The sequence below is a fragment of the Orbicella franksi genome, chromosome 1 (genome assembly GCF_964199315.1).
Source record: "Orbicella franksi chromosome 1, jaOrbFran1.1, whole genome shotgun sequence".
NCBI classification, from domain to species: Eukaryota; Metazoa; Cnidaria; class Anthozoa; order Scleractinia; family Merulinidae; genus Orbicella; species Orbicella franksi.
In genome coordinates this window covers 34,963,716-34,989,238 of record NC_138145.1, presented here as the reverse complement: position 1 = coordinate 34,989,238, position 25,523 = coordinate 34,963,716, and the positions used below count along the sequence as shown (strand labels likewise).

Genomic DNA, 25,523 nt, shown 5'->3' with positions numbered 1-25,523 from the left:
TCTTACCACGCTATTGCTCTTAGTTTTAATTTGCAGAAAACTCGTATTCCAGTTTTTCTCGTGGAAATGAAATGCAGTCAGAAAACCTTATGCGATACAAGGCGAGACTGCTGTGATCATTTTGTTAGCAAACGGGAATTTGGGTGTGATGCCCAACAAGTTTGCCAAGCAGAAACGTCTCTGATGAGTCCCTTGGCCAGGACGAAACGAGCTACGTAAGACTACCCCCGAAAAATGTATTGTCATAAAATAGCTTTTAACTTTAAATGAAATGTTAGAAATTATTTAAGTGGGAGATAAACTTGGTGTACTCTTCAAGTTCTAATCAGCTTCTTTATGGTCCCACTTACCACTTGAAACCGAGGCCAATGAAACCAGAGTGAAATTTAGCAGATATCCTTTTCGCTCAATCCCTTCGTCTGAGTGAAATATTATTTCCACTTTGTCTTCAGTCACAAGATTTTGACCGGTCTTGTTACCACAATAATCAAGTCTCTTGCCCATCCCGTCGGTAATTCTCAAAAAGTCTTTGCTACAAAGAAAGGTAAATGTTGTTTTGTACCAAACCAACAAAACTGAGTAACTTGTGGTACTCGTAAGCAATCAAAAAATATATATAATTAAAAATTACATACTACCATGGCTCCTGATACTTCCTGGCAATAAGAATTGTCATACTTTAGCGTGCATTATCAAATCATGATGCACACGGGAAGAAGCACAAGAGTTGCTTGAGGGACAGCAGAGCTAGAGCAACTAACTCTGCTAACTAATTATTAGATAAGTAATCGTAGTTAGGTGTCCCCAATTAGTATATATTGTATGCTAGCGACTTCAACACGTTAATAAAGTTCTTATTTTATCTTTATCTTAACTTCTTGAGTGCTCTCCAAACAAAATGATGTGTTCGAACACGAGATAAATTGTCATGACTAACTTTTGAACCAAAAACAGTTAAAATAAAAGAAAATGATGACCTAAAAATGCAGGGATGCAGTAGTAAATTACATCCCTTATTCCATGGCTTGATAGGAAATACGAGTGGACATTTTACTCCAGTCGTTGCTCTCAAATACTACGCAACTCTAAAATATCTGTGCATATTATCTGTCGAGCAGAAAAGAAGTAGCTATATATAATACAAAGCGTGCAACTGACTGTTTCCAGAAAGTCGTTATAGCACTAAGCCTTAAAGAAGGTATGCTTACATGTACAAAATTGTACCAGACTTTGGAAAGTCCACATATGCTTTTGTATAGACAATCGAATCAATCTAAGTAGAGTGTCTGGATAAGGGAGTTGGATCGGCTCAGTTATCAGTTTTCCGTTTCCACGGATCAGAAAATTTTGCAGATCTCAGATCTCAGCAATAAGTTGAAAAAAGTGTCAATCCGATTCTCAGCTAACTGTTTAACCCACCCAGATGCTACGAGGAAAATTTAGAGAGCATAATTCAAAAGAACTGTTTGTACTTATTTTTACGCGCCTGTATAATTTTCGAAAATTAACAAACATCGCGAAACTTAAGACTTGCGAACAAAACACCTGGCGAATTTTACACTCTCAAAGTTTAATACTCAACACGAAAATGGCGTTCATTAAAGCTGAATCACTTTTTTCGATCAGTTCTTTCAGACCCCGTCCACACCACGTCGGTGAAATTTGAAAGCGTAGCTGTATTTCTGTGGTTTGCCCTACCGTCCACACTAATCCGTCACGAAAACGGTAGTTTTTCCAAAATGCTCTTCAAACCGGAGGAATTTAAACTAAAATGCCAGCTTCGCACTACATGAAAATGACAAGATTTCCTTTTTTGGCGATTTATTCAGAATACGGTCCAGTTATGAAAGCATAAGAAAGGGGTACCTTTTTTCAATTAAAAGTATACGAAAGGAGTACCTTTTCTGTCAAAATGGTATACAAAACTGTAAGGGGTTGGACCTCGCGGCAGAGCCTCCCCATATAAAACTTTGTGAAGAACCCGCCTAATCCTAACCCCCACCCCCCGAAGCGATCTTCACGAAAACGAAATAGATTGACCAAATTCTGAAACAAAAACAGTTTAAAAAAGGAAATGATAACCTACAAACACAGGGATGCACTCACAAATTATTATTATACTACGTGTGGATCAAGCCCCTGTACATACAGTAGTAATCAGGTTACCCAACAGTCCAAATTTAAGGATTTGTTTTAGAAAAACGGTTATAGTCTTGAGCCTAAAAAATACGAAGGAGTATGAATAGAGATAACCCTACCTTGCTTCAGCTGTGTGTTTCCTTAGTTCCCATGCATGAGGTTTCCAGGCCGATTTATTGCAATTTACGTGTTTTTAGGATATATAAAGGACAAAGCAGTGAAGCTAAAAACCTCCTAAATTGAAAAACCTTAGAAACCTCACGGGAACCAAGTTGGGAATAAATTCTTAAATTTGGACTGTTGCGTAACCTGAGTACTACTGCATGTACAAGGACGTTCATTTGGAACCTTGGGCCACCTGTGATTATACTGTAATTTAGCAGGAGTAAAATTTCATATGCCAACCCCCTGGAGCAAATGTCCGCCTATTGTCCGGGGGGAAGGTTACTGCAAATTAATGAAATAAGCATTTATCAGATCAAGAGAAACATTTCCGGTCCCCCATTCAAGTAGACTTCTAAAATCTTACTACTAATAAACGTAATTTGGACCATCGTAAAGGGAGTTACATGCAGATTCATTAAAAACAGAGTATTTACAAATAAAGCTCAAAAAGCTGATAAGGCTATGTTCGCATTGGACAAATGCATAGATGCAGAATAGATAGAAATTCATCCGAAGAGTAACACTATCACATGACTCTACTCCACATTAGATAAAAGAAGCTGATACACTCGATCATCACAGCTGTATCACTTACAGGCAACGTTTACTGTCTTCCACATCAAAATCCTGAAAGTAAATGTTGATTGACCAGCCCTCTGGAATAGGATATACAGGTGATATATTGTCCGTATTCCTTGGGTAGCTGTAAGGATATCCTTCACTGGTCAGAAAGCCGATCTCTGAGCCATATTCTGTTAATACAAAGACGGTTTTTGTATGTTTCTTCAACGTTACAAGGTGCACATTTTAACCAACATTTTAAGGAAATGGACATCCATTAACAAAGGCCTTGCAAAAAAAATTTTCCCAGCGTGATTTAAACCGCCAAACTTGATATGACTTGAAGGATGAGAATTCATGTTTACTTTATTCCATTGTAATATAATAAAGCTGGGTATAGAATAGGATAAAACTGTTCTCATGGACGTCTTCAGAGTTTGGACATTGAGCTTTAGATTTAGCAATTCAGTACTTTTTTAGTATTTATGTAACCTCATCTAAACACGTGCGGGACTGGGAGAATTTGAGATAGTTACTCAAACCCGAGACGCAGATCGAGGGTTTGCAAAACTTCTGAGAATTCTTACAACTCCCAAAATGTTTACGTTCGAATCTAAAATGTGATGTGCAACCGTGTTTACATACGCTCATTTAAACACGCCTATCGACCAATCAATGGGAGTGCGCGTCCTATCTCAGTTATTTTATAAAATCTCTTTTAGGAGTAATTATTTAGCCATTTCTACAATCCATTGACTCCTGACTCCCAGCATTGTCCAGGGGCGGGGGGGGGGGGGGGGAGAGGCAGTATATTGGATTCTGGTTTTTATGGAAAAATAACAGTGTCTCAAATGTTATGGCCAGGACTGAAGGTATTCAAGATATGTCCCTAAGTGCAATCACTGCATAAGATGTCAGTTAAATCATGAGATGCTATGGCCAACGAATAGTCAGAAACAACTCTTTGATAACACCATGGACAGCATGAAACTCCACTTTAAGTTATAGTTCCCAACCTGTCGGTTGTGGCAGTACAGGTGCTTAGTGCTTTGCACCCAGAGGGTCATTACAGGGCGTTTCCTCAAAGTTTACCTGGGACTCACTCTCAAGCATTGTACTTTATTTGACAAGAAAAGAGAGATTAGGCCAGAAAAAAACCCTTACTTGTGAAATTGACTTGGAGTTCTTTCACATCAGTTCCATACTGGTTGATGGCCTGGCAGGTGTAGTTTCCATCCTTGTCCAGACGGATGGTTGCAGTGTTTGTTGTATTCACCAGTACTGTAGAGTTCCGTATCAGTGCTGTGTATATGGGAGGAGTTCCTCTGGCTGAACATGACAGCATGCCTCCTTGTATTGCTAACAGAGCAGCTGGGAATGTTACCGTTGGTGGAACTAATCGGTTAGAAATAAAAACCTTTTACCCTTAATGTTCATTGACTGAACCATGATACCTGCTTACATTAATGTTAAATAAATCACTTCTTACTATAATACATACAAAAACTAAGTCAAAACGTGGCTTTAGTTGACACAATGATGCACACATATATCTGACCGAATTTGCAAAAACATGCCCGCATTGACTCAAGGAAAGTCCCACCGACCAGAAGTCCTCTGATCACCCCCCCCCCCCCTGGCTAGGAAATTGGCCCCTCACGAATGCACATGGTATTGACCACTCCAGCAGGGTGCCATGTCAGCACAAAAGCCTAGCTCAAACAAGGTTAATTGAACTGAATAAAATACCCAGAAACACAGTCAATATCAAAGTTATTTAACACTGAAAACTCTAAGTCTAGCTAGCTGAGGGTGTCAGTACAAGACACCCTCCCCTTCCCCCTGGTTTTGACAGCTGGCCACCAGCAAACCACCAGCAGATAGGCCAGTGCCTGGGCCATGTGTCTGGCCTGGCCTTAACAGAGCCCTGCCCCCCCCCCCCCCCCCCCCTGGGCTTAAGGTCGCTAGCTTAGCCTGGATTTGGGCTGCGAAAACCTGGTGGGCATGTTTTTGCGAAATCACTCAGATGATGTTTAAGAAATAGGAAACATGTACCGTGTTTCTATCGAGTTTTAGTATAAATTTACTAGTGTTCTATCACGAATGCCGTTCTCTGATTGGCTACGCTACCCACTATCTATTTTGGGATGGCCGCTTCTTGGCGTTTTCGAAGTGTCTGTGAAGAGGGTTTCGATAAAGTTTTGAATGACTAGTAGTTTTATACTAAAACAATTAGATTATTCACTCTCGATTTCTATGCGTGATAGTTGACGAGGGCGCCACGCGATAGAAATCTCGAGCTCATAATCTAATTGTTTAATAGAAACACGAGTGGAAGTTTGGGAGAACAAGAAATGCTGTGGAAACACTCCCCTGCGGCTCGTGTTTCCACAGCTTTTCCGAGTTCTCCGAAACTTTCATGAGTGTTTCTATTAAATAAATAGATTGTGAGCTCAAGATTTCTATCGTCGAGTCAACTATTACGCATAGGAATCGAGAGCGAATAATCTAATTGTTTTAGTATAAATCTACTAGTCGTTCAAAACTTTCATCTAAATCCTCTTCACAGACACTTCGAAAACACAAGGAAGCGGCCTCCAGCGCACGATGCTACGCTACTCACTATCTATCACAGAATAGAACGTGAGTAGCGTAGCCAATCAGAGGACGGCATTCATGATAGAACGCGGGTAGATTTATACCAAAACTCGACAGAAATATGGTACATGTTTTCTCACACATTTTAGATCACAAGCAGTAGGCGAGCGTCTCCACAGCTTTTTCGAGCTCTCCCGAATTTTCAGGAGTGTTCTTCTATAACTCAATAGGAACACGGAGAACATGTTTTCCATTTCTTTTAGAAACCACCGTGACGGAAAAAAGGAAAACAACTTGTTCACTTTGATTATCAAGAAGTAAATTCTCTTTGCTCACGCCATCATTACGTCAACAGCTCGTGCTAGTTCTGTGTTTCTATCGAGTTTTAGTATAAATCTACTAGCGTTCTATCACGAATGCCATTCTCTCATTGGCTATATTACTCACTATCTATTCTGTGGTAGATAGTGAGTAGCGTAGCAGTGTGCCCTTGTTAACAAAATGATGGCCGTTTCTTGGCACTTTCGAAGTGTCTGTGAAAAGGATTTAGATAAAGTTTTGAGCGGCTATTAAATTTATTTCGAGCTCATAATTTAATTGTTTAATAGAAACATGATTTTTAAGCAATCAGCGCGGGTATTTTCTTAGGGCTGTTTTCTAAATATATATATAGTATATGTGCAGTAAGGTCAAGTTGCGCATTTAAAACAACCCAGGTCAGAAAAAAAACAAAACTTCTGATACGTGTGAGATAATTATAAAATTCGAACTGCGCATGAAGTGTGAAGTGAAGAAATGATCCTGGCAATAGATTACCATTTAACAACTCTAATTTCTTTCATTTTTAGCTCAAATGTAGCTATTACGTGGAAAGAAAGCTGATGTAGTTTGTTCTCGCCAGAAGTCCTTTCATGACAGAGCTCTAAAAGATGGCCAAGACATTGCCTCTAATGGCTTCAAGAAAGGGATAATGTATGTCACTTTTTAGCGCGGGGACGTACATGCAGACATTCAGTACATTCTCCGGTTCTATTGATCATTTCTTTTGTCTTCTAACGAGACATTGTTTTGGGACACGGGTGTCTGCTACCTCTTGCCAACTTGGCCAATAACAGGAGTTTATTAATTTAGGGAATCATTGGACAGGGTAAGGAGACAAATATTTCGGGAAAAGTGCAGCTACCTTGTCTTATCGATGTTTGTATCTGCGCCTCATTCAGTGCGACATCATAAACCTTCATTTCCGCGATTTTCCCTTTGAAGTTCTTATTGTTAACACTTCTAGTCCCCATTCGAACGTTGGTTTTGATGGTTGCAATGGAATAACGTTTGCCAATGATTTGCGAGACACTTAAATGTCCGTTGATATACAGCGAGTTATTTCTGGTGTTGTGATCGTAACTTGCTGCAACATGAACCCACTTCCTTGCTGGGAGAACCTCAGGAGTTGTCATACCAGTCAAATGATAAGGATGTCCCCTTTGCACGATTTGATTAAATAATTTGCTGTTCGCAATCGCAACGACTCCATAATCAATAACTCCGTAGCTGAATAGTGGTCCATCTTGGCCTCTGGGTTGAACCCAGCACATCAGTGTGAATGAGAACTGGGTGTCCGGGTCCCCTTTATTCGGAAACTCAATGTAGCTGCTATCAGTGCCATAAAACATGTACGCTCCGCCTGGTTCGTTGTAGGGTCCATTTGTAATAGCAACATCCCCCATGATTCCCTCTGGCTGTCTGTTCTCTTTTTCTGCAGCTTTATAGCAAGCATTCAAGGGGTAGAAGATGACAGGTTCTGGCACAGCTACGAATAAAAAACACCATTATTTTATTTTACATCCTCACATATATAACATGAAATACGATAGCAGTAATAGTATTCTATAGGACAGAAATTTCCGAGTTGGTTCTCTGTGGTCATCTTATCCCGCTGTTTGGAGTTGCTCTTCGGAGTGGAATCTCCTCCCAAAGACGGACATTTATGTAGCCGAAAATTATTTAAAAGTGAACGACTGGCCACAAGGAAAAAATGAACTTTGTTTCCCGGAGATCCTACCACTCCACTCAAGGGTCGTGGGAGTTGTGAACACCTTCTTATCATTGCACTAAAACGTATCACGTGATGTGCTTCGAAATTGTATATTCCTTTCACTAACGCCTTATGGCGACAACAGCTTGAACCTGGTGTATCACCCATAAATGTAATAAAAACCATAAACGTAATACCAACCGTAAATGTAATACCAACCATAAATGTAATAAAAATTGGCCATAAATGTTATACTCACCATAAATGTAATAACTTTTAGCCACAAAAAATTAATGTAATAAAATTCCACTATCCATAAATGTAATAAACTTTGACCATAAATGGACCATAAACTGACCGACCATAAATGTTATACAGCTTAAGCATAAATGTAACAAACTGCCTATTACCCCTGAGTCAAGGGACATATTCGTACAGGGAAGACCGGGGTGCCCCAAATCAAATTGGAGGAATCACTGCTACAGCATGGTTTTTGCCCAGAAGCCAAAATCCGAAAAGGCATCATTACTGTCCCTGTGAACATTTCGAAATCATTAAGTATATATACCAGAAGAAATCTCGGGTGGTCTAAAATAATTGCTCTTGGAGTGTTTGCAAGACAGAAGAGAAGAGATAGAATTCCAGTCAAACATCACCTTACAGAGAATAAGCCTGCTCTAATTTGAAATTTCTTGTGGATGGCTCCGTTTTGTATTCAGTCAAGGGAATGGGGGAAGTGGAACCATGTAAAACAAGATCACTATGTTTTGGCCAAAGTTAATTGTAGTCCAGGTATATGTATTTTTATTTGAACCAGGATAGATATATTTGATATCCTACCAGCCACATGGGCCATACATGAGAGGTGCGGTGGCCTCATGGTTAGTGCGCTCGTCTCCCGATTGAGCGGTCCGGGTTTGAGCCCTGGCCGGGGACATTGTGTTGTGTTCTTGGGTAAGACACTTTACTCTCACAGTGCCCCTCTCCACCCAAGTGTATCAATGGGTACCGGCGAACTTAATGCTGGGAGTAACCCTGCGATGGACTAGCATCCCATCCAGGGGGGAGTAGAAATACTCCTAGTCGCTTCATGCTACAGAAACCGAGATAAGCTCCGGCCTGGTGGGCCACTTGGCTTGTATGCAGACTTTACCTTTTACATGGGCCATATACGGATAAAACACTGAAGAAAACTATAGAAAAAAGCCTGGTTTATTACAACGTGAACTCAACAACTAATACCCAAAGAAATTGTGTAAAGATCCAGGTTTGTATTAACATCACAACTATATATGTCAAAAATACTCTTTAACAGTGCCTAAGAAAATCCAGATGCGCCTTCGTTTTAGGTCCGATACAATTGTTTCATTATTTGCTTCTTTTAAAGTTGAGTGGCTAGCCACCAAATCCACCCCTGGCAAATGAATTCTAAAAAAATGATCAAGTCTTAAGCGACTGAAACAAATGACGGTAGAAGTTCGAACCGGAAGAGATAATACTTGGCTGTGTCAGTTTTATTTTCACCTGAAGCGAGGGTGTCCCAAAATTTTCTCACTTTCACTACCTTTGAAATTACTCTAACAACCTCAATCTTCTTCAAATGTATGAAACTTTATCAACTCCCAGCATTTCAGTTAAGTACACTTGAACATCATCAACTACCAATACCTCAAAAAAACTTATTGTAGACCACTCGAGATCTCGTCTGGTATATGGACTCCACAGACTAGAATGATGGCTTCTCGGGTTTTGGGCTCTGGGTCAAAATGGTGCTGCGAGAAATGAGTCCTCCAAATTGATGTAAAGACTCCCTGTCCTCCCTGTACTTAGCCTGTTCCAGGAAAGGGGCGAGCGAGAGAAAAACGACTGGAAATAAGGCGTCTTCGTTCACCCCCGACTATTCGAGAGCCTGGAACAGGCTACTCAGCACGAAATAAGAGAATGGCAGGCAGTTTATTACATTTATGGTTAAGCCATATTACATTTATGGTTGTTCAGTTTATTACATTAATGGTCAAATCTTATTACATTTATGGTCGAGAGATTTATTACATTCCTATCTTGCGATCTCTCGTTAACACTTCGTATTGTCTAGGTACAAACAATCCAATTTCAAAAAAATCGAAGTTCAGGTTTTCTACAACAAGTACACAAGGCTATGAGGAAGTGAAAAGAAATCGAACTAATCGATAAGCAGAAAGTGTCACAATACGGCTTGATAATAAACGTCCACTTCAATCATCGGCAACTACTTGCGTTAGACTACTCACACGTGACTGACCCATGACACACCGGACGCGGGTCCGTAATACACGCAAAACCGTAGCTACAGGAACCAAGACTCACTTTGAGAAAGAGGCTAAAGATGAAGCATTAACTCAACACCTCCATTAACTCGAAAGGCCTTCAAGCATCAAACTCCTCATCAATTATCATTTCTTAAAGAGTGGCAAAACAGCTGTGAAATTCATTTGCCACCAGAAGTTCCATGACAATGTCAGGAGCTTATGACAATGATTAAAAAAACCTGTTTTGGCGCATTGGAAATCGGAAACTCGTGTTTCAGTTTTCGTCGTGGAATTAAAATTTTGGGAATTATTTAAGAGGGAGATAAACACGGTAAACGTGATAAGCTTAATCACTTCTTTATGATCCCACTTACCATGTGGTGAAACCAGAGTGAAGACTAACCGATATCCCCTTTGTTCAACCTTGTCGTCTGATTTAAATAATATTTTCACTTGGTCTCCTGTCACTAGGAGATTTTTGCCGGTCATGTTACCGCAGTAGAAGCCAAACGTTCCCGTCCCGTCCGTAATTCTCAAAGAGTCTTTGCTACAAAGAAAGGTAAATAATGTTCTAGACCAAGCCGCTAAACTGAGTTACTTGTGACACTCGTGAGACATTCCAAAATATATAATTCCAATTAATAAATACATAATCCCTGGCAATAAGATGTGTCTTAATTCATTAACAATTGATTCATGCTTTAGCGTGAATTATCTAATTATGATGCATGCAGTGAGTTTGGAGAGCAGAAAAGCAGCGTAAGAGTTGCTCGAGGTGAAAAGAAAGCAGCTGTAGCTTCTTGAGTGTAGTCCAAACAAAATGATGTGTCCGAGCACGGGAAACGATCGGGGAAAGGGGCACTTCCTATAATAGCGTGTACAGAGAGGCTCCGCCCGAAAGGGGTAACCTTGCTCAGGCTTCACATACTTAAAGGGTAGGAATTTCAAAAGGTGAGGTATATGAAAAGGTAGGGAAATCTGTCATTTAGTTATTTCATAGGGCCTTTAATTAAAATATTTTTAATAGCCACCCTTTATGGCTGTATCATTTATTTTATTAAGCACCACCAGGAGCCCATGATGGGCTCCCGGCACTACATGAAAATAATATTTCCTTTTCGGCGATTTAGTCACATTACGGTCCAGTTATGAAAGCATGTGAAAGGGGTACCTTTTTTCAATTAAAGGTATACAAAAGGCTTACCTTTTCTGGCAAAATAATATACAAAAGTGTACGGGAGCAATCTTCACGAAACGAAATAGAATGACCAAAAGTTTGAAACAAAGACAGTTTAAAAAAGGAAATGATAACCTACAAATACAAGGATGCTTTTACAAATTATTGTTACAGTACGGGTGGACCAAGACCCTGTACATACAGTAGTACTCAGGTTACACAACAGTCCAAATTTAAGGATTTGTTTGGAAAAACGGTTCTATTCTTAAGCCTAAAAAATACGAAGGAGTATGAATAAACATAACCCTACCTTGCTTCAGGTGTGTGTTTACTTAGCTCCCGTGCATGAGGCTTCTAGGCCGATTTATTGCAATTTAGGTGATTTTTAGGAGATATAGAGGACAAAGCAGTGAAACTAAAAACCTCCTAAATTGCAATAAATCGCCTTAGGAACCTCACGAGAACCAAGTCGGAATCAAATCCTTAAATTTGGACTGTTGCGTAACCTGAGTACTGCTGCATGTACAGGGACGCTCATTTGCAAGCTTGGGTCACCTGTGATTATACTATAATTTAGCAGGAGTAATATTTCATACACCCCAACCCCCTGGAGCAAATGTCCGCCTATTGTCCGGGGGGAAGGGTACTACAAATTAATGAAATTAGTGTTGATCACACAAAGAGAAACATTTCCAGTCCCATACATACATACATACATATTATTTTTGTTTTCAAATTAAAATTACAATTATAACATGCCTGTAGATAGCTGAGCTAATCTAGGCGGATCATGTTTACATGAATTATTATAATATTCCATAGCATTGTAATATAATAATGTCCCCCATTCAAGTAGACTTCTAAAATCTTATAACTAATAAGCATAATTTGGAACATCGTAAAGGGACTTAGATTCACTAAAAACAGAGTATTTACAAATAAAGCTCAAAAAAGCTGATAAGGCTATGTTCGCATTGGACAAATGCATAGATCCAGAATAGATAGAAATTAATCCAAAGAGTAATACCATCACATGACTCTATTCCACATTAGATAAATGTAGCTGATACACTCGATCATCGCAGCTATATCACTTACAGGCAATGATAACTTCTTTCCACATCAAAATCCTGAAAGTAAATGTTCATCGACCAGCCTTCTGGAATAGGATATGTGGATACATTTTCCATATTCCTTGGGTAGCTGTAAGGATATCCTTCACTGGTCAGAAAGCCGATCTCTGGGCCATATTCTGTTAATACAAAGACGGTTTTTGTCTGTTTTTTCAACGTTACAAGGCACACATTTTAACCGACATTTTAGGGGAATGGACATCCATTAACAAAGGTCTAGCAAAAATCTCTCCCAGCTTAATTTAACCAAACTTGATATGACTTGAAGGATGAGAATTCATGTTTACTTTATTCGATTGAAATATAATAAAGTTGAGTATAGAATGGGATAAAACTGTTCTCATCGACGTCTTCAACGTTTGGACATCGAGGTTTAGATTAAGCAATTGAGTACTGTTTCCATGTTTATGTAGCCTCATCTAAACACGTAAAGGCTGGGAGAATTTGAGACGCAGGTCGAGGGTTTGGAAAACTTTTGAGAATTCTTTCAACTCCCGAAGTGTTTAGATGAAGCTACATAAACACAGAAAAAGTACTCTATTGCTTTTATAAAATAGCTCTTAAAAATACGTGCGAATCTAAAACGTTATGTGTAACCGTGTTTACATAAGCTCATTTAAACACGCCTATTGACCAATCAATGGGAGTGCGCATACTATCTCAAGTATTTTACAAAATCTCTTTTAGAAGTAATTATTTGGCCATTTCTACAATTCATTGAATCCTGACACCCAGCTTTGTCCAGAGGGGGATGGGGAGTACATTGGATTCTGGTTTTAAGGGAAAAATAACAGTGTCTCAAACATTATGGCCATGCTTGAAGGAATTCATGATCCAGACGTGTCCTTTATAAGTGCGATCACTGCATGAGATATCCGTTACATCAAGAGATGCTATGGCCAACAATTAGTCAGAAAGAACTCTTTGATAACAATATGGAGAGCATGGAACTTCACTTTAAGTTATAGTCTCAAACCCGTTCATTTTTTGCAGTACAGGTGCTTAGTCCTTTGCACCCAGAAGGCCATTACAGGGCGTTTTCTCGAAGTTTACTTGGGACTCACTCTCGAGCATTGCACTTTATTTGACAAGAACAGAGAGATTAGACAAGAAAAAACTCTTACTTGTGAAATTGACTTGGAGTTCTTTCACATCTGTTCCATACTGGTTCATGGCCTGGCAGGTGTAGTTTCCATCCTTGTCCAGACGGATGGTTGCAGTGTTTGTTGTATTCACCAGTACTGTAGAGTTCCATATCAGTGCTGTGTATATAGGAAGAGTTCCTCTGGCTGAACATGACAGCATGCCTCCTTGTATTGCTAACAGAGCAGCTGGGAATGTTACCGTTGGTGGAACTAATCGGTTAGAAATAAAAAAAAACATTATCCTTAATGTTTATTGACTGACCATACTTGCTTACATCAATTTTAAACAAATCACATCTTGCTGTAATAGAGGCACAGACTACGTCAAAACGTGGTTTTAGTTGACACAATGATGTACACATGCATAAATATTTGTGGAGTAAGGTCAAGGTGCGTGCTCAAAACAACCCATGAGAGAATTCTAAAAGGTGGCCAAGACATTGCCTTTAATGGCATTAAAAAGATACTGCATGTCACTTCTAGCATGCGAGCGTACGTGCAGACCTATTTTCAGACGACGTGAGACAACAGAATTCATGAAATCCGTCTACTCTCACAGGCTTGTCTGCTCCCGATATTCTCCAGTTCTATTAATTACTTCTTTTGTCCTCTAGCGAAACATTGTTTTGCCAAGGGAGATCCTGAAACGGGTGTCTATTACCTCTTGCAAAGTTGTCCAATAACAGGAGTTTTATTAATTAAGGGAATCATCGGGGAGGGTAACTAGACAACTATTTCGGGAACAAGTGCATATTGTTTTTCAGTTACCTTGTATTATTGATGTTTGTATCTGTGCATCGTTCAGTGCGACATCGTAAACCTTCATTTCCGTGATTTTCCCTTTGAAATAGCTCTTAATGCCATCTTTAACCCCCATTCGAACTCTCTGGGAGGCGGTTGCAATCTCATAACCTGTGCCAATGTTTTGCGAGGCTCTCAAATTTCCGTTGATATACAGCGAGTTATTTCCGCTGTTGTGATCGTAACTTGCTGCAACATGAACCCACTCTCCAGCTGGAAGAACCTCAGTTGTTATAGTAGTCAGTCTTTCTAAAGATGGATGTTTGATGATTCGATTAAAGAATCCGCCATTGCGAATCCAGATACAGACAGTGAAACCAGAAACTCCGTAGCTGAATAGTGGTCCATCTTGGCCTCCGGGTTGAACCCAGCACATCAGTGTGATTGACAAACGAGTGTCCTGGCCCCCTTTATTCGGAAACTCGATGTAGCTGCTTACAGTGCCATAAAACATGTACGCTCCGCCTGCTTCGTTGTAGGGTCCATTTGTAATCACAACATCTCCCAGGATTCCCCTTAGTTGCCTGTTTTCTTTTTCTGTGGCTTTATAGCGAGCATTCAAGGGGTAGAAGGCGATAGGTTCTGGAACAGCTAAGAGTAAAAAATAAACCTTTTTTTACATCGCCAGAAATAACATGAAAATACGACAGCAGTAGAAACATTCTATAGGACAAGAATTTCCGAGTTGGTTTTCTATGGTCATTTTAACCCGCCTTTTGGAGTTGACCATTTGGTGTCGAATCTGCTTCTGCACGGGACTCATATGGCCTCAAAGGTAGCTAACGGCTGACCACATGAAAAAAGTGAACTTTTTTTCCCGGAGACCCTACCACTCGACACAAGGGTCCTGGGTGTTATATCATGAACACTTACCTATTATTGGACTAGCACGTATCACTTGACTTGCACCAAAACTGCCTAACTCCCGATGGCTAGCCTGCGTAGCCGCGGGATTTTGCGCGCGAGAGCTTTTGTTTCGGCGACGAAACCGAGAGTGAACGCGAGTGGCAAAGCCAAGCCACGACGGAATTAGCGAGGAGTCAAGTTAAATTTAAGTCGTTGGCTTAGGATCACTCGCTCACGAATCCAGCCACCTACACAGGCTACCCCATGCAGCTTGAACCTGGTACTTTCACTTAGCAAGGAATGGAAGGCCTTTCGAGTTTGTGGAGGTAGACAAAGTTTTTGTTAATTATTTCTTACGTGTTCAAGATAAAAACTCCTTTAGGCACTCACATATTTCACTTGTCTTAAAGGAGGCTATCGCGATGCAAAATTCGAAACTTCAAAGCTTGGTAGGTGTTGCAAAATTTCAAATTTGTATCGTTTTCCAAAGTCATTATCTATGTCTATAGATATCGTGCAATCGTTATTCATTGTATTGATTGATTCCCTATATCAACTTCTATCATCCCCAGCAGTCACTCTTACAGATACAGGCCTACTCGCTCTAATCAGTTTTGGTTTTATAGTTGTTCGAGAAATATCTCTCTTCCGTGCCTCAACACGTTTTAAAGTGATTATCTCAGTCATAAAAGCATCAAACTCCTTATCAATTATCATTAATTACAGGGTGGCACAACAGCTGAGAACTCCATTAGAAATCCTCTGTTTTGAATTTTGCTGTTTGAGTGGAGTCTTATCAAGGCGTATTTTCCAGATACAAGAACTGTCTTTCCAGTCATGTGACCACAGTACTTGCCAAACACCCGGTTCTTCTCATTGGTAATCTGTAAATAATCTCGGCTACAAAGAAATGAAATATAAACAAGTGACGTTCTTTAACAAAGGGTCATTTCAACCTGGAACCCAGATTATTCGTTCCCCTACTAGCACTCGACAATAGAGCGACCCTGAAAAGCACTTATTAGAAATCCGAAAATATCCCGCTTCCGGTTGAAACGCGCATTCCTAGCTAAAATCATGTGCCTCAATCAGGTTCCTGTTCTTTTATTCTGGTCGCTTTTATTGTTTTGTTGTTTTTTTTAAACCAATCAAAATCGATCCTGCAAAAGAACTCTCGACAGTCACTTGCTTGCGCAGAATTGAGCGAAGAATCGAGATACGAGCTTGGAGATCACTGAGAAGTGCATCACGCACGCGCATGTCATATTTATTCCTCCAGCCATTTTCCTTATGAGCGGAGTGTGTACTGAAACGTCGCGTAATTTCTTACTTGGCAATGTGTTAAGATAAGCTTAAGAGTACGGTAAGTGTAACCAACTGTGCTATTGTAGTTTCTCACTTCATTCTCGCGCTATAAAATGAGTAAATTTATAGTAGTGTTGTTATGCAAGTATTGCGAGGTTTGGTTCAGTGACTTGTATTCTATCATCCATCAGAACCCGAGAACGGCAAGCGCGAAAAGCTAGTGTAAAGGTCGACCGGCACACACTAATAAGGACATGTTGCGGCATCATAAAGCGGGGACCAGCCTCTTCGCGTGTACGCATAGAACCCATGTTGCAGGGACAGTGAGCAAGCTTGTGCACACGAAGAGGATATTGGTTCATTTCTTTTTTATAGCGGGGACAGTTGGCAAGAGCAGTGCTCACCATGCGAGAATTAAAACTGGGGTCATTACGTCCCTTCTTCCTTACCGACAAATTCGAACCAGCTGAATTTCATGCAACAGTTTGCGTTGTCCTCGCAATATAAATAAATACATAAGTTAAAAATAAATGACAATATTAAGAGAGGAAGCTACCTCAGCCTTAGCTGGTTTCCAAGGAGGTCCTCTATCCTGGTAGAATTGGAATTTATAATGTTGGTTTTTGTGGAAGAAGGAAAGCCGGAGAACCCGGACAAAAGCCTTCAGAGTAAGGCGAGAACCAACAACAAACTCAACCCACACATGGTACCGGGTCGGAATCAAACGCCAGACACATTGGTGGGAGATGAGCGCTTTCATCACTGCGCAATCCCTGCTCCCTTTTCCGCGCTAGTAAAACTTTCACACTAGGAAAATGTCGCTGAAACGTGTCCAACGTGGGCAACGTGTCCCTTACTGTGTGCCAATCTTAAGAATCTAGATGACTGTCTTTCCTCACGGTTTCTGTCAAGACTTTATCATTCAAAAAATAATGATGACGATAAAAATAAAACATATATCTGGGCGATATCTGGGCGGCTAGCTGTCAAAAGCAGTAGGGAGGGGGAGGGTGTCTTGTACTGACACCCCAACCTGACTAGACTTTGAGTTTTCAGTATTAAATAACCTTGATATTTCTGGGTATTTTACTCAGTTGTTTAACCTTGTTTGAGGGTTCTGTGTTGACGTGACATGGCACCCTGCTGCAGAGGTCCATGCCACGTGCATGCGTGACGGGCTAATCTGCTAGCCAGGAGTTGGTCAGATGACTTCTGGCCGGTGTGACTGTCTTTGAGTTAATGCGGGCATGTTTTTGCGAATTCGGGCAGATATACATATTAAAGGCCCTACTCAGCCTTCACCATTTTCGATGCCACCGAAATTATTGATATTGCATAGTGAAGCGAAATCTTTTTGCTCTACTGTAAGTTGTGTTCCTGAAAGTATGTTAAATTATCTTTAGTAGTTTCGTAGTGATTTCCTTCGTTTCGACATGCTGCGAATAAAATATAATAGCCAAACCCTTGCAATAAACAAAGACAAAGATGTGGTTGACTAGGGCCCCTTAACTTACAGCTATAATTTAGTTTCAGAATTTTTCGTCCTTGTTATTAAAAAGTTACTGAAATTGAAAAACATTCAATCATTACTTGGTGATAAAACGAAGGATATTCAGCCTTACGCCGCTTTAAGAACTCGAAGTTGTTGAAGGACCTGAGCACATGCTCACAGCTGAAAAGTTTCCTCCTACAACTCGCGATCAAATAATCAGATTAACACAAATGTGACTTTCCTTGAAAAAAAAGGAGACTTTCGCCCATTCAGGCTTTACATTCTGTGGAGAAAGTGATGCAGGTCACTGGACCTCTGCCAACATTCGCAACTTGTTAACACATTAAAAATCAATACTTACTCGCAAGATATACTATCCTCCAGGTAAAGTTCGTTAATGGTAATATTAATCACCATGCCTTGTGGAATAGGAACCGAAGAAATACAATCTGTATTATCTGGGTAATCGTTAGGATATCCGGGACTTCTGAGTGTATTTTCAATCACTCGACCACACCCTGCATGTAACAAATCAAAATATTAAAAAGAAAGAGTTAATATCGACTGAATAGTTTTATTCCCTGCAACTGTTTGTTTCTATTGACCCTGAAAAGCCGCATCGGGGGAGTGGTAAATTAAGATATTTATTTTAATACTTATTTATTAATCTTTATTTATTTCTCTAACTTTTTTGTGTCAATTTCAAAACCCGTCAAGTGCCTATCAAGCCACTTCAAGGCACCAAAACACACAGATTCCTTCATCTCATTTTTAACTCGCATAATGAGGTAGTCATTAATCCCAGATATAGCTATGGATGTGAGGTTCACTCGATCCTTCGATTCCTGTTGGACTTTTTGCCAATCCACTGACCAGTATGTTAAGGATTCACGGTCGAGTGCACCGCGCGATACAATTTATTTATCAAGTGATTTGTTTCGGTAGCAAAGCTTCTTATTCGTGGATCGTTTATACGGTCGACAGGGCATGTTTTTCTTTTTTTAAAACTTAAAGTTCCCACCGATAAACCAATTCAATTGTTTTTGTTTTTTTTCCATGACTTGGAGAAAAACATCACTTTGTCATGCCATCACGTGCCATCACGTGCCATCACGTGCCATTAGATGTCATTGCAAATTGCTTCCAGAGAAACTTCAGATGAATTAACAAAATTTGGTCGCATTTTCATGAGAACATATCAGAAAGATTGTGAACGTGAAACAAATGCGTGCATGCAGATTTCTCCCTCCTCGCGGGAAGGGATACGTACCCCCTCCCTTCGTCTGTTATGACTTACCAGTTAGCGCTGTAATTAATGTTATTTAAGATTAATAATTAATAGTCTGGGTTATACTTAGAAGACTAAAGACTCACCTGTACAGTGTTAATCTCAATCTGAAGTAAACTAACCGCTAACACCAGTAAGAACATAAACTATTTACAACTTTGTACATTGTTTTATCTTACGCGAGAGAGGTCTTTTTGCGGGGTCTATTTCTTGAAGTTCATTTGATACTAAAACTATACAAATCAGTCATTAAGTCTTGGTCATCGCCTTTTGGTGTAGAAATAAATTACACTTGATTATTTTAGTTGATCAAAACTGCACTTTAACCCATTCCTAACAAAGAAGCAACAACACCAAAGAAACAAAATGACTACTCCATTTTAAAAAAAAAAAAAAAAGAATCCTTACTTATATGGCGATACAGTGTAAGAAACGCAGAATTTCGTTCTTGTCTGGACATTCACCCTATTTGGCCCTGGGAGAAAAGGTGAGGGGGGCGAGGGGAGGGGGTGGGGGGTTAAGGTACCTGGGCTGAATTTAAACTTTCCTCACTTTGTGACTTTCGCAATATCTATCAGGGAATATTTGGGTCTGTCAATAGTTTTGTTACTCGCGTTGACATTTCTAGATCAACCATGTCTGTAAAGGATGTTTAACAGAAATTATGGTTACCGTATACCTTTAGGGGTGTCTCACATTCAAGCAAAGTAGCGCGTCCGGTTTTAACTGTAGATACCTAATCTCCCATATCAAATTATAGCTTATAAAGCTGTCTCACCTGTACCAAGAATTTTGAAATGAAATGAAATGTCAAATTTCTTACGACCTCAAAATGCGAGCGTCCGAATCACCTTCTCTTCTAAAAGCTACACGTCAAAGCGAATTTTGTTTTTCGCTTATTTAATTTGCCCTTCAGTTTCCGGACCCAAAGCGCTAAAAAGACATAGGTCTGCGATTTGCCCTATTCAATTTCAGTGAAAAGCTACAGGACATTTTCGAAATAGGATGAAAAAAATTATGGAGTGATCGTAGAAAAATCGCTCTGGGAGAAAAAAAATATTTGCAAATAATTAAACATTCGCAGACACGTTTTGTTGTTTATATGTCAAGCTAGGTACTGTCCAAATTTGAGGGCAAACAAACAAATTCCCTCTGACTGGTAGCTTTCAAAAGCGACCCCAAAGGTGATTTGGATGCTCATGTTTAGATGCCGTAAAAAATTCGACAATTCATTTTATTTCAAAATTCTTGGTATAGTTTGAAAGCTAATCAGCTCTGTAAGCTTTAATTTGCTATAGGGCTTTAGGTATCTACAGTTTACACCGGACGCGCTACATTGCTTGGACGCGACTCAGCTCTAAAGGTACTCTAAAGGTACATACATGTTTGCTTTACTGAGATTTTCCATGTTACAAAGACATATCTTAAAGAGTTTTGAAATTCAAGATGGTGATACTCTGATTTCGCTATGTTTCTAAACAAAGTTAAAATTAAGTTAGAAACAAAGAATTTGAGTATACCAAAACAAATGGGAAGTTCGTAACTACCGTAAATCCTCGAATTAGCGCCCCCTCTCGAATAAGCGCCCCTTCGAATAAGCGCCTCTCCTATTGGACAAAATTTAAAATAAGCGCCCTCCCCTCCCTTCGAATAAGCGCCCCCCTCCCCTTCCTCCATTTTGTGGACGAGTACTGAGCCAACAAAGGATGTATAGTTATCACCGTGTAGTTTATTAGATTTGTACTTTGTTTCAGTTTGTGAACACGTCAAGGACAGTTAAGTGAACAAGTTGAACACATTAAGTATTAACGGTGCCGCGATTTAAACTTTAGGATCAGTTTTTCAGGTTGATAAACAGCTTATGCTGTTGTTTACGCGCAGACGATGTAATTAAAAAATGATCACGCCAGGCCACGATTTGGGAAAAACTAAATAAGCGCCCCCGCCCCCCCTTCCTCGATTAAGCGCTCCCATCTTCTCCTAAATTTAAAATAAGCGCCCCGGGTGTTAATTCGAGGATTTATGGTATCAGGAAAAGATGGGATGCAATCCTGTCAAAATCTTTGTAGATTTCCTGTAGTATTCCGCTATTTATTTCTTACAAAGATCTGCCTGCTGTGTGGTGTTGTGAGCGAATTTTGATATATGACAGTTTTTTCTCTTATGGAATGATAATTTGTATCAAACTCTATAAATTGTATCAGGTAATGATTGTTGTAATTAGAAACAGTGAATAATAAATAAAAGCAGATGGTGGACATTTGTAAATGTGACATCGTTCAGGCGACAAACGACGACATGATGTCATGAGTCCCAGTCCCCCTTCCCGGGCTCACAAACCAAAAACAAAAAATAATAACAGCGGCTGCAAGGGTGTAAATTTACTGGTCATTACGTTTTGTGTTTACAGGTATAACACCGCTGGCACCTGTACGTTAAATAATACAGCCGAACATAATTTCAGAGCGAGTTACGTTAGGGATTCCACTGTGATCTAAGGACAGTCTCTGACGGACACGTAATCGTACCTTCGGCGAACTGAAGCAACTAAGACTTGCTACATTCGCTAAACAGGCCTGTTAACAGTTTTTTAAGGTGGCAAAGATACTCAATATCCATCTTTATATAACAAACATTAGAAATCAGGTAAAGTACTTACCGTGTGGACCAGCATTGAAATATATCCGGAATCCCCTTTCTGTTACGCTACCGTCGGAGTAGAATTTTATCGATATCTGGTTTCCAGTTAAAAGAATGTTCTGCCCAGTCCTTTGGCCGCAGTACTTACCAACCATTATTCCGTCATAAACAATCTCTAGATAGTCATACCTGTGAATAAGAAACGAAATAAGTGGCCATTATTACCCAACTCAGTTAGTTCAAAGGGCCATTAACTAAGATAAAGCAATCAGATATCTCACCTCCTTCATAGCCAAGCTTGGTCGGGACCGTACGGAGAATATATTGAATTTTTTTTTGTACGGACTGACTTGTAACACATGTATACCAATAACGGATATGAGACAATATACCACAGCTACTCTCATTTTCGCATTTTGTCTTATTAGGTCTATATCGGGGAAATGTGACATGCCGAAGAGATTGACAAGATGTCAGGCTGGCAAAGCGGAGAAGAGCTTCTATTTTTTCCTATTCCGCTAGAACGCAGAAGCTTTATATCCACTCAGAGCTATCAAAATGGCTCTTCCCTCAAAGTAAACGCAGCAGTTCAAACCATGGATTCAAATGTGTTGCTTATTATGATGTAAAGGCATGCAGGGCGCCGCTATCATGATCAAAGTTTTACTTAACAACTGAGTTAGTTTATCGTCATTAACATTCACACAGTGATCGGCAAAAGATTCAATGATTAATTTGTCAAGAAACTATGAGAAGTGTGTTAACTTATTAACTGAGGTTGTTAAACAACTTTTCATAACATTCGGCTGTCTTTTAGTTGAAGACGGCACCCTAAATTAACCAGAGTTGCCTGTGTATCCCTCCGGCCCCACCAAAGGACATTGCAAGAGTCTAAGATTCGATCCGAGTTCTGTTCTGACTAGCTGTCATTTTTCATAAAGCACGAAGATTCTCATCAAATTTCATTCACTCCACTCCAATTAATCCTTAACAAGTTAAAGGAAGAAACAGATCGTGTTTTAGACAGCAGTAGATATAAAAGCTTGAAGTGACAGCTATGTGCTTACCTGCATGATGGATGATCCTCCAATTCAAAATCGATGAAGGAAATGTTCATCGTCATGTTGTCTGGTATAGGAATCGTATAACTGCAGTCCATGTCGCTTGGGTAGTTGTTAGGATATCCAGGACTTTTTAGTGTGTTATTAACCACCGAACCACATCCTGGTTAAGGAAAAGTATATATGTCATATAAATTACACATGTATATGAGTTGTCTTTGAGAAAACACATTGCACAACAGGTATGCATAGGATAACACCAGACCATAAAACAAGAATATTGAATACTGTCTCAAACCCTTCAGAGGCCCGCACCATGTAAAGCGCTCATGCTTTGGCCACCAAATGAAAATAGGATACTGAGGATATAGTTACAGATACGCTAGCGTAATGCGACGTCATTATGACGCATTTACTTGATTTTATTGGCCGAAAACGTCTTTCGTCGATGTTCCCATCATATATATTTGGGAGTGTAATTAAGTAGAAATTCACTAGGTTGGAATGTCTACCCGGCCAGCACTTTGATTGTCTATTAGTGGCGGGCTTAGGGGACAGAGCAGGCGACCACACCTTCACCCCCCCCCCCCCCCCCAACCCATTCCGCTCTGATCAACAAAAACACTTCTTGCCCAAACGGGTCCACCTTACTTTAAGGCGCAAGGACCTGGGAACTTTGGGTCTCTAGCTTACAGGACATTTTTGCACTTTCCAAAATAGAGAAATGGTCATGGTCATTTGAAAATGCTCTACTAGGGGGTCTGGATCGACCACCGTTACCAAAAGCAGTGACGTCATTCTGGCACCTTTTAAATACTGAAGGAAAGAAATCTTTGTTTCTTTAATAGCAACTCACGAGAACATACATAAAGGCGGTAATCCTAGACAGAAAGAATCGTTGCTACGGCAGTCGTGATTGTAAACACTTCGACAGGAAGTGAATAAAAACGCCTAGATTACATCAATATCGTAACACTTTGCGTGAATTGTATACCAAACAGTGTTCCTTACCATAGTACAGCCTAAGTTTTTTAGATTAATATATAATTTGCCTTAGCTTAATATATAATTAAGAATTAGATTATGAGCTCGAGATTTCTACAAGGGCGTTTACAAGGGCGCATCCCGAGTCAACTATCACGAGTGCAGTTCGACAGCGAATAATCTCACTGTTTTACTATAATGTACCAGTCGTTTGAAGCTGTCTATTACTACATTTCTTTCATTTAATTTTATTTTTTCACACGACTCCTCCTCTCCCGTTACATCTGTTACAATCAACTACGACAATTAGAAAAGATGGCATATCGACACAATATGTCTGCTTACCTTGTGTTGCGTGAGCACCTTCCTTATCATTCAACAAGAGCACGAGCACTAAGAAGAGCATTTTCATGATGTAGAAGTCTTTTTTGTCTCACAATCTGTTGCCTTTTACTTGTTAATTGCCATTTCTGCAGAGAAATGATTATCAAATTAGCTGGAAGAAAGCCTGTCAAAGATTCTTGGGGAGGGGGAGGGGGGCAACCGTGTCAGTTGCTACGTATGATTAAAGGAAAACCCGCCAAGAGTATAAGATTTTTGCGTCCAGTGGTTTTCAGAGGGGCCCTGCATATCAATAAAGCTAAAAGTTAAAAGTCTAAAAACGTTAGTCAATCTACATTCACAAAGTTAAACTTAAGAATGTATAAATTATAAAATAAACTTAAGAAATACTCTAAGGTGCCCTTTAAAAGTTGAATATGTTGGAACTGTTCCTAATTGCATCTGGTAAAGTATTCCAATCAGTCGTCAAATGCAAAAGTTGGATAAAGGATTTTACCTTAAAGGAGAAGGTCACTTCAAAAAGCTAAAATGTTTTGTCTTCGCCTATGACAAGTTGCATCGACGATACGAAATTCTACTACTATTACAAAAATCGAAACGAAAACGCAGCGACTAAACGTACTGTTTTTAGTCCGAACTGCGACTGCTGAACGACAACCAACCGACACAACCGATTCGAATATTAATTATTTAAGACTTAAATTCAAGCATGCAGTGTTTTGTTCGTCCGTCCCAACGGACGTTGTTAGTGTTAAGGAACAAGCGTTCGCCGGAGCATCCTCCCCCTCGAACAGGACTGTGTTCTGTTCCTTCCGTCCTATTTATATCTCTAACGGACACAACTTTGTGATTGGTCGCACATAATCTTTGCCTCCTGTTATAACGTGTTCAACTCTGACCTTCCCGTCAGGGCCAGGAAAAACCTCTTGAATTCGACCCAAAGACCAATGCCCTCGTGGGTTGCCGGGATCCACCATCAGGACCACATCACCGGGATCAATGTTGCGTTTCTGCTCAACCCATTTGCTTCGAGTGTTCAGGGTCGACAGGTATTTCTTCATCAGTCTTCTCCAGCACAGTTCTTGTGTAAACCGCCATCGATTTCTGGGGTTGAACGCAATGTCATCGATGACCCTGGGTGCAAGTTGTCCACCCATTTGGCCGTAAAGGAAATGATTTGATGTTAAAACATGCTCATCGTTGGGATCGCTGCTACGATAACTGAGCGGGCCGGAATTTAAAATTCCTTCTACTTCCACCACCGCGGTCAGTAGCTCTTCATCCGTAGTTCTTGACTCTCCAAGGATTGCACATAAAACTTTTGTAGCAGACTTGATAAGGGCTTCGAAAATTCCTCCATGATACGATCCACCAGCTGGGGAGTGGGGGGTTGGTTAAATCGCCACTGATGGTTAGTGCCATTGTCACTTATCATCACCCCCGGTTTTCCATGTCTGGCGACCAGTCTAGACAATGCATTAAGAAAGCTGGCTGTATCCAGTGAGTAAGCTATTTCTAGATAAACT

The 25,523-nt window shown here is 40.1% G+C and overlaps 3 protein-coding genes across 3 annotated transcripts; all 3 read right to left on the bottom strand.

Moving 5' to 3' along the window:
* Nucleotides 1-321: 321 nt before the first annotated feature.
* LOC145480164 (uncharacterized) lies at nt 322-7,335 on the bottom strand. Its single transcript, XM_081458608.1, has 4 exons — nt 6,647-7,335; nt 4,030-4,260; nt 2,900-3,056; nt 322-532 (listed from the first exon to the last, which is right to left on the bottom strand). Exons 1-4 carry the CDS (start codon nt 7,185-7,187, stop codon nt 322-324), a joined length of 1,140 nt encoding a protein of 379 aa, XP_081314734.1. The 5' UTR covers nt 7,188-7,335.
* Nucleotides 7,336-9,814: 2,479 nt separating this feature from the next.
* On the bottom strand, nt 9,815-18,132 carry LOC145480825 (uncharacterized). Its single transcript, XM_081459153.1, has 6 exons — nt 18,044-18,132; nt 15,610-15,785; nt 14,007-14,630; nt 13,218-13,448; nt 12,059-12,212; nt 9,815-10,330 (listed from the first exon to the last, which is right to left on the bottom strand). Exons 1-6 carry the CDS (start codon nt 18,097-18,099, stop codon nt 9,928-9,930), a joined length of 1,644 nt encoding a protein of 547 aa, XP_081315279.1. The 5' UTR covers nt 18,100-18,132; the 3' UTR covers nt 9,815-9,927.
* Nucleotides 18,133-21,930: 3,798 nt separating this feature from the next.
* On the bottom strand, nt 21,931-24,278 carry LOC145480729 (CUB and peptidase domain-containing protein 2-like). The gene is made up of 2 exons (XM_081459048.1): nt 24,001-24,278; nt 21,931-22,834 (listed from the first exon to the last, which is right to left on the bottom strand). The coding sequence occupies exons 1-2, from the start codon at nt 24,065-24,067 to the stop codon at nt 22,674-22,676; spliced, it is 228 nt and encodes a 75-aa protein (XP_081315174.1). The 5' UTR covers nt 24,068-24,278; the 3' UTR covers nt 21,931-22,673.
* Between the last annotated feature and the right edge of the window lie 1,245 nt (nt 24,279-25,523).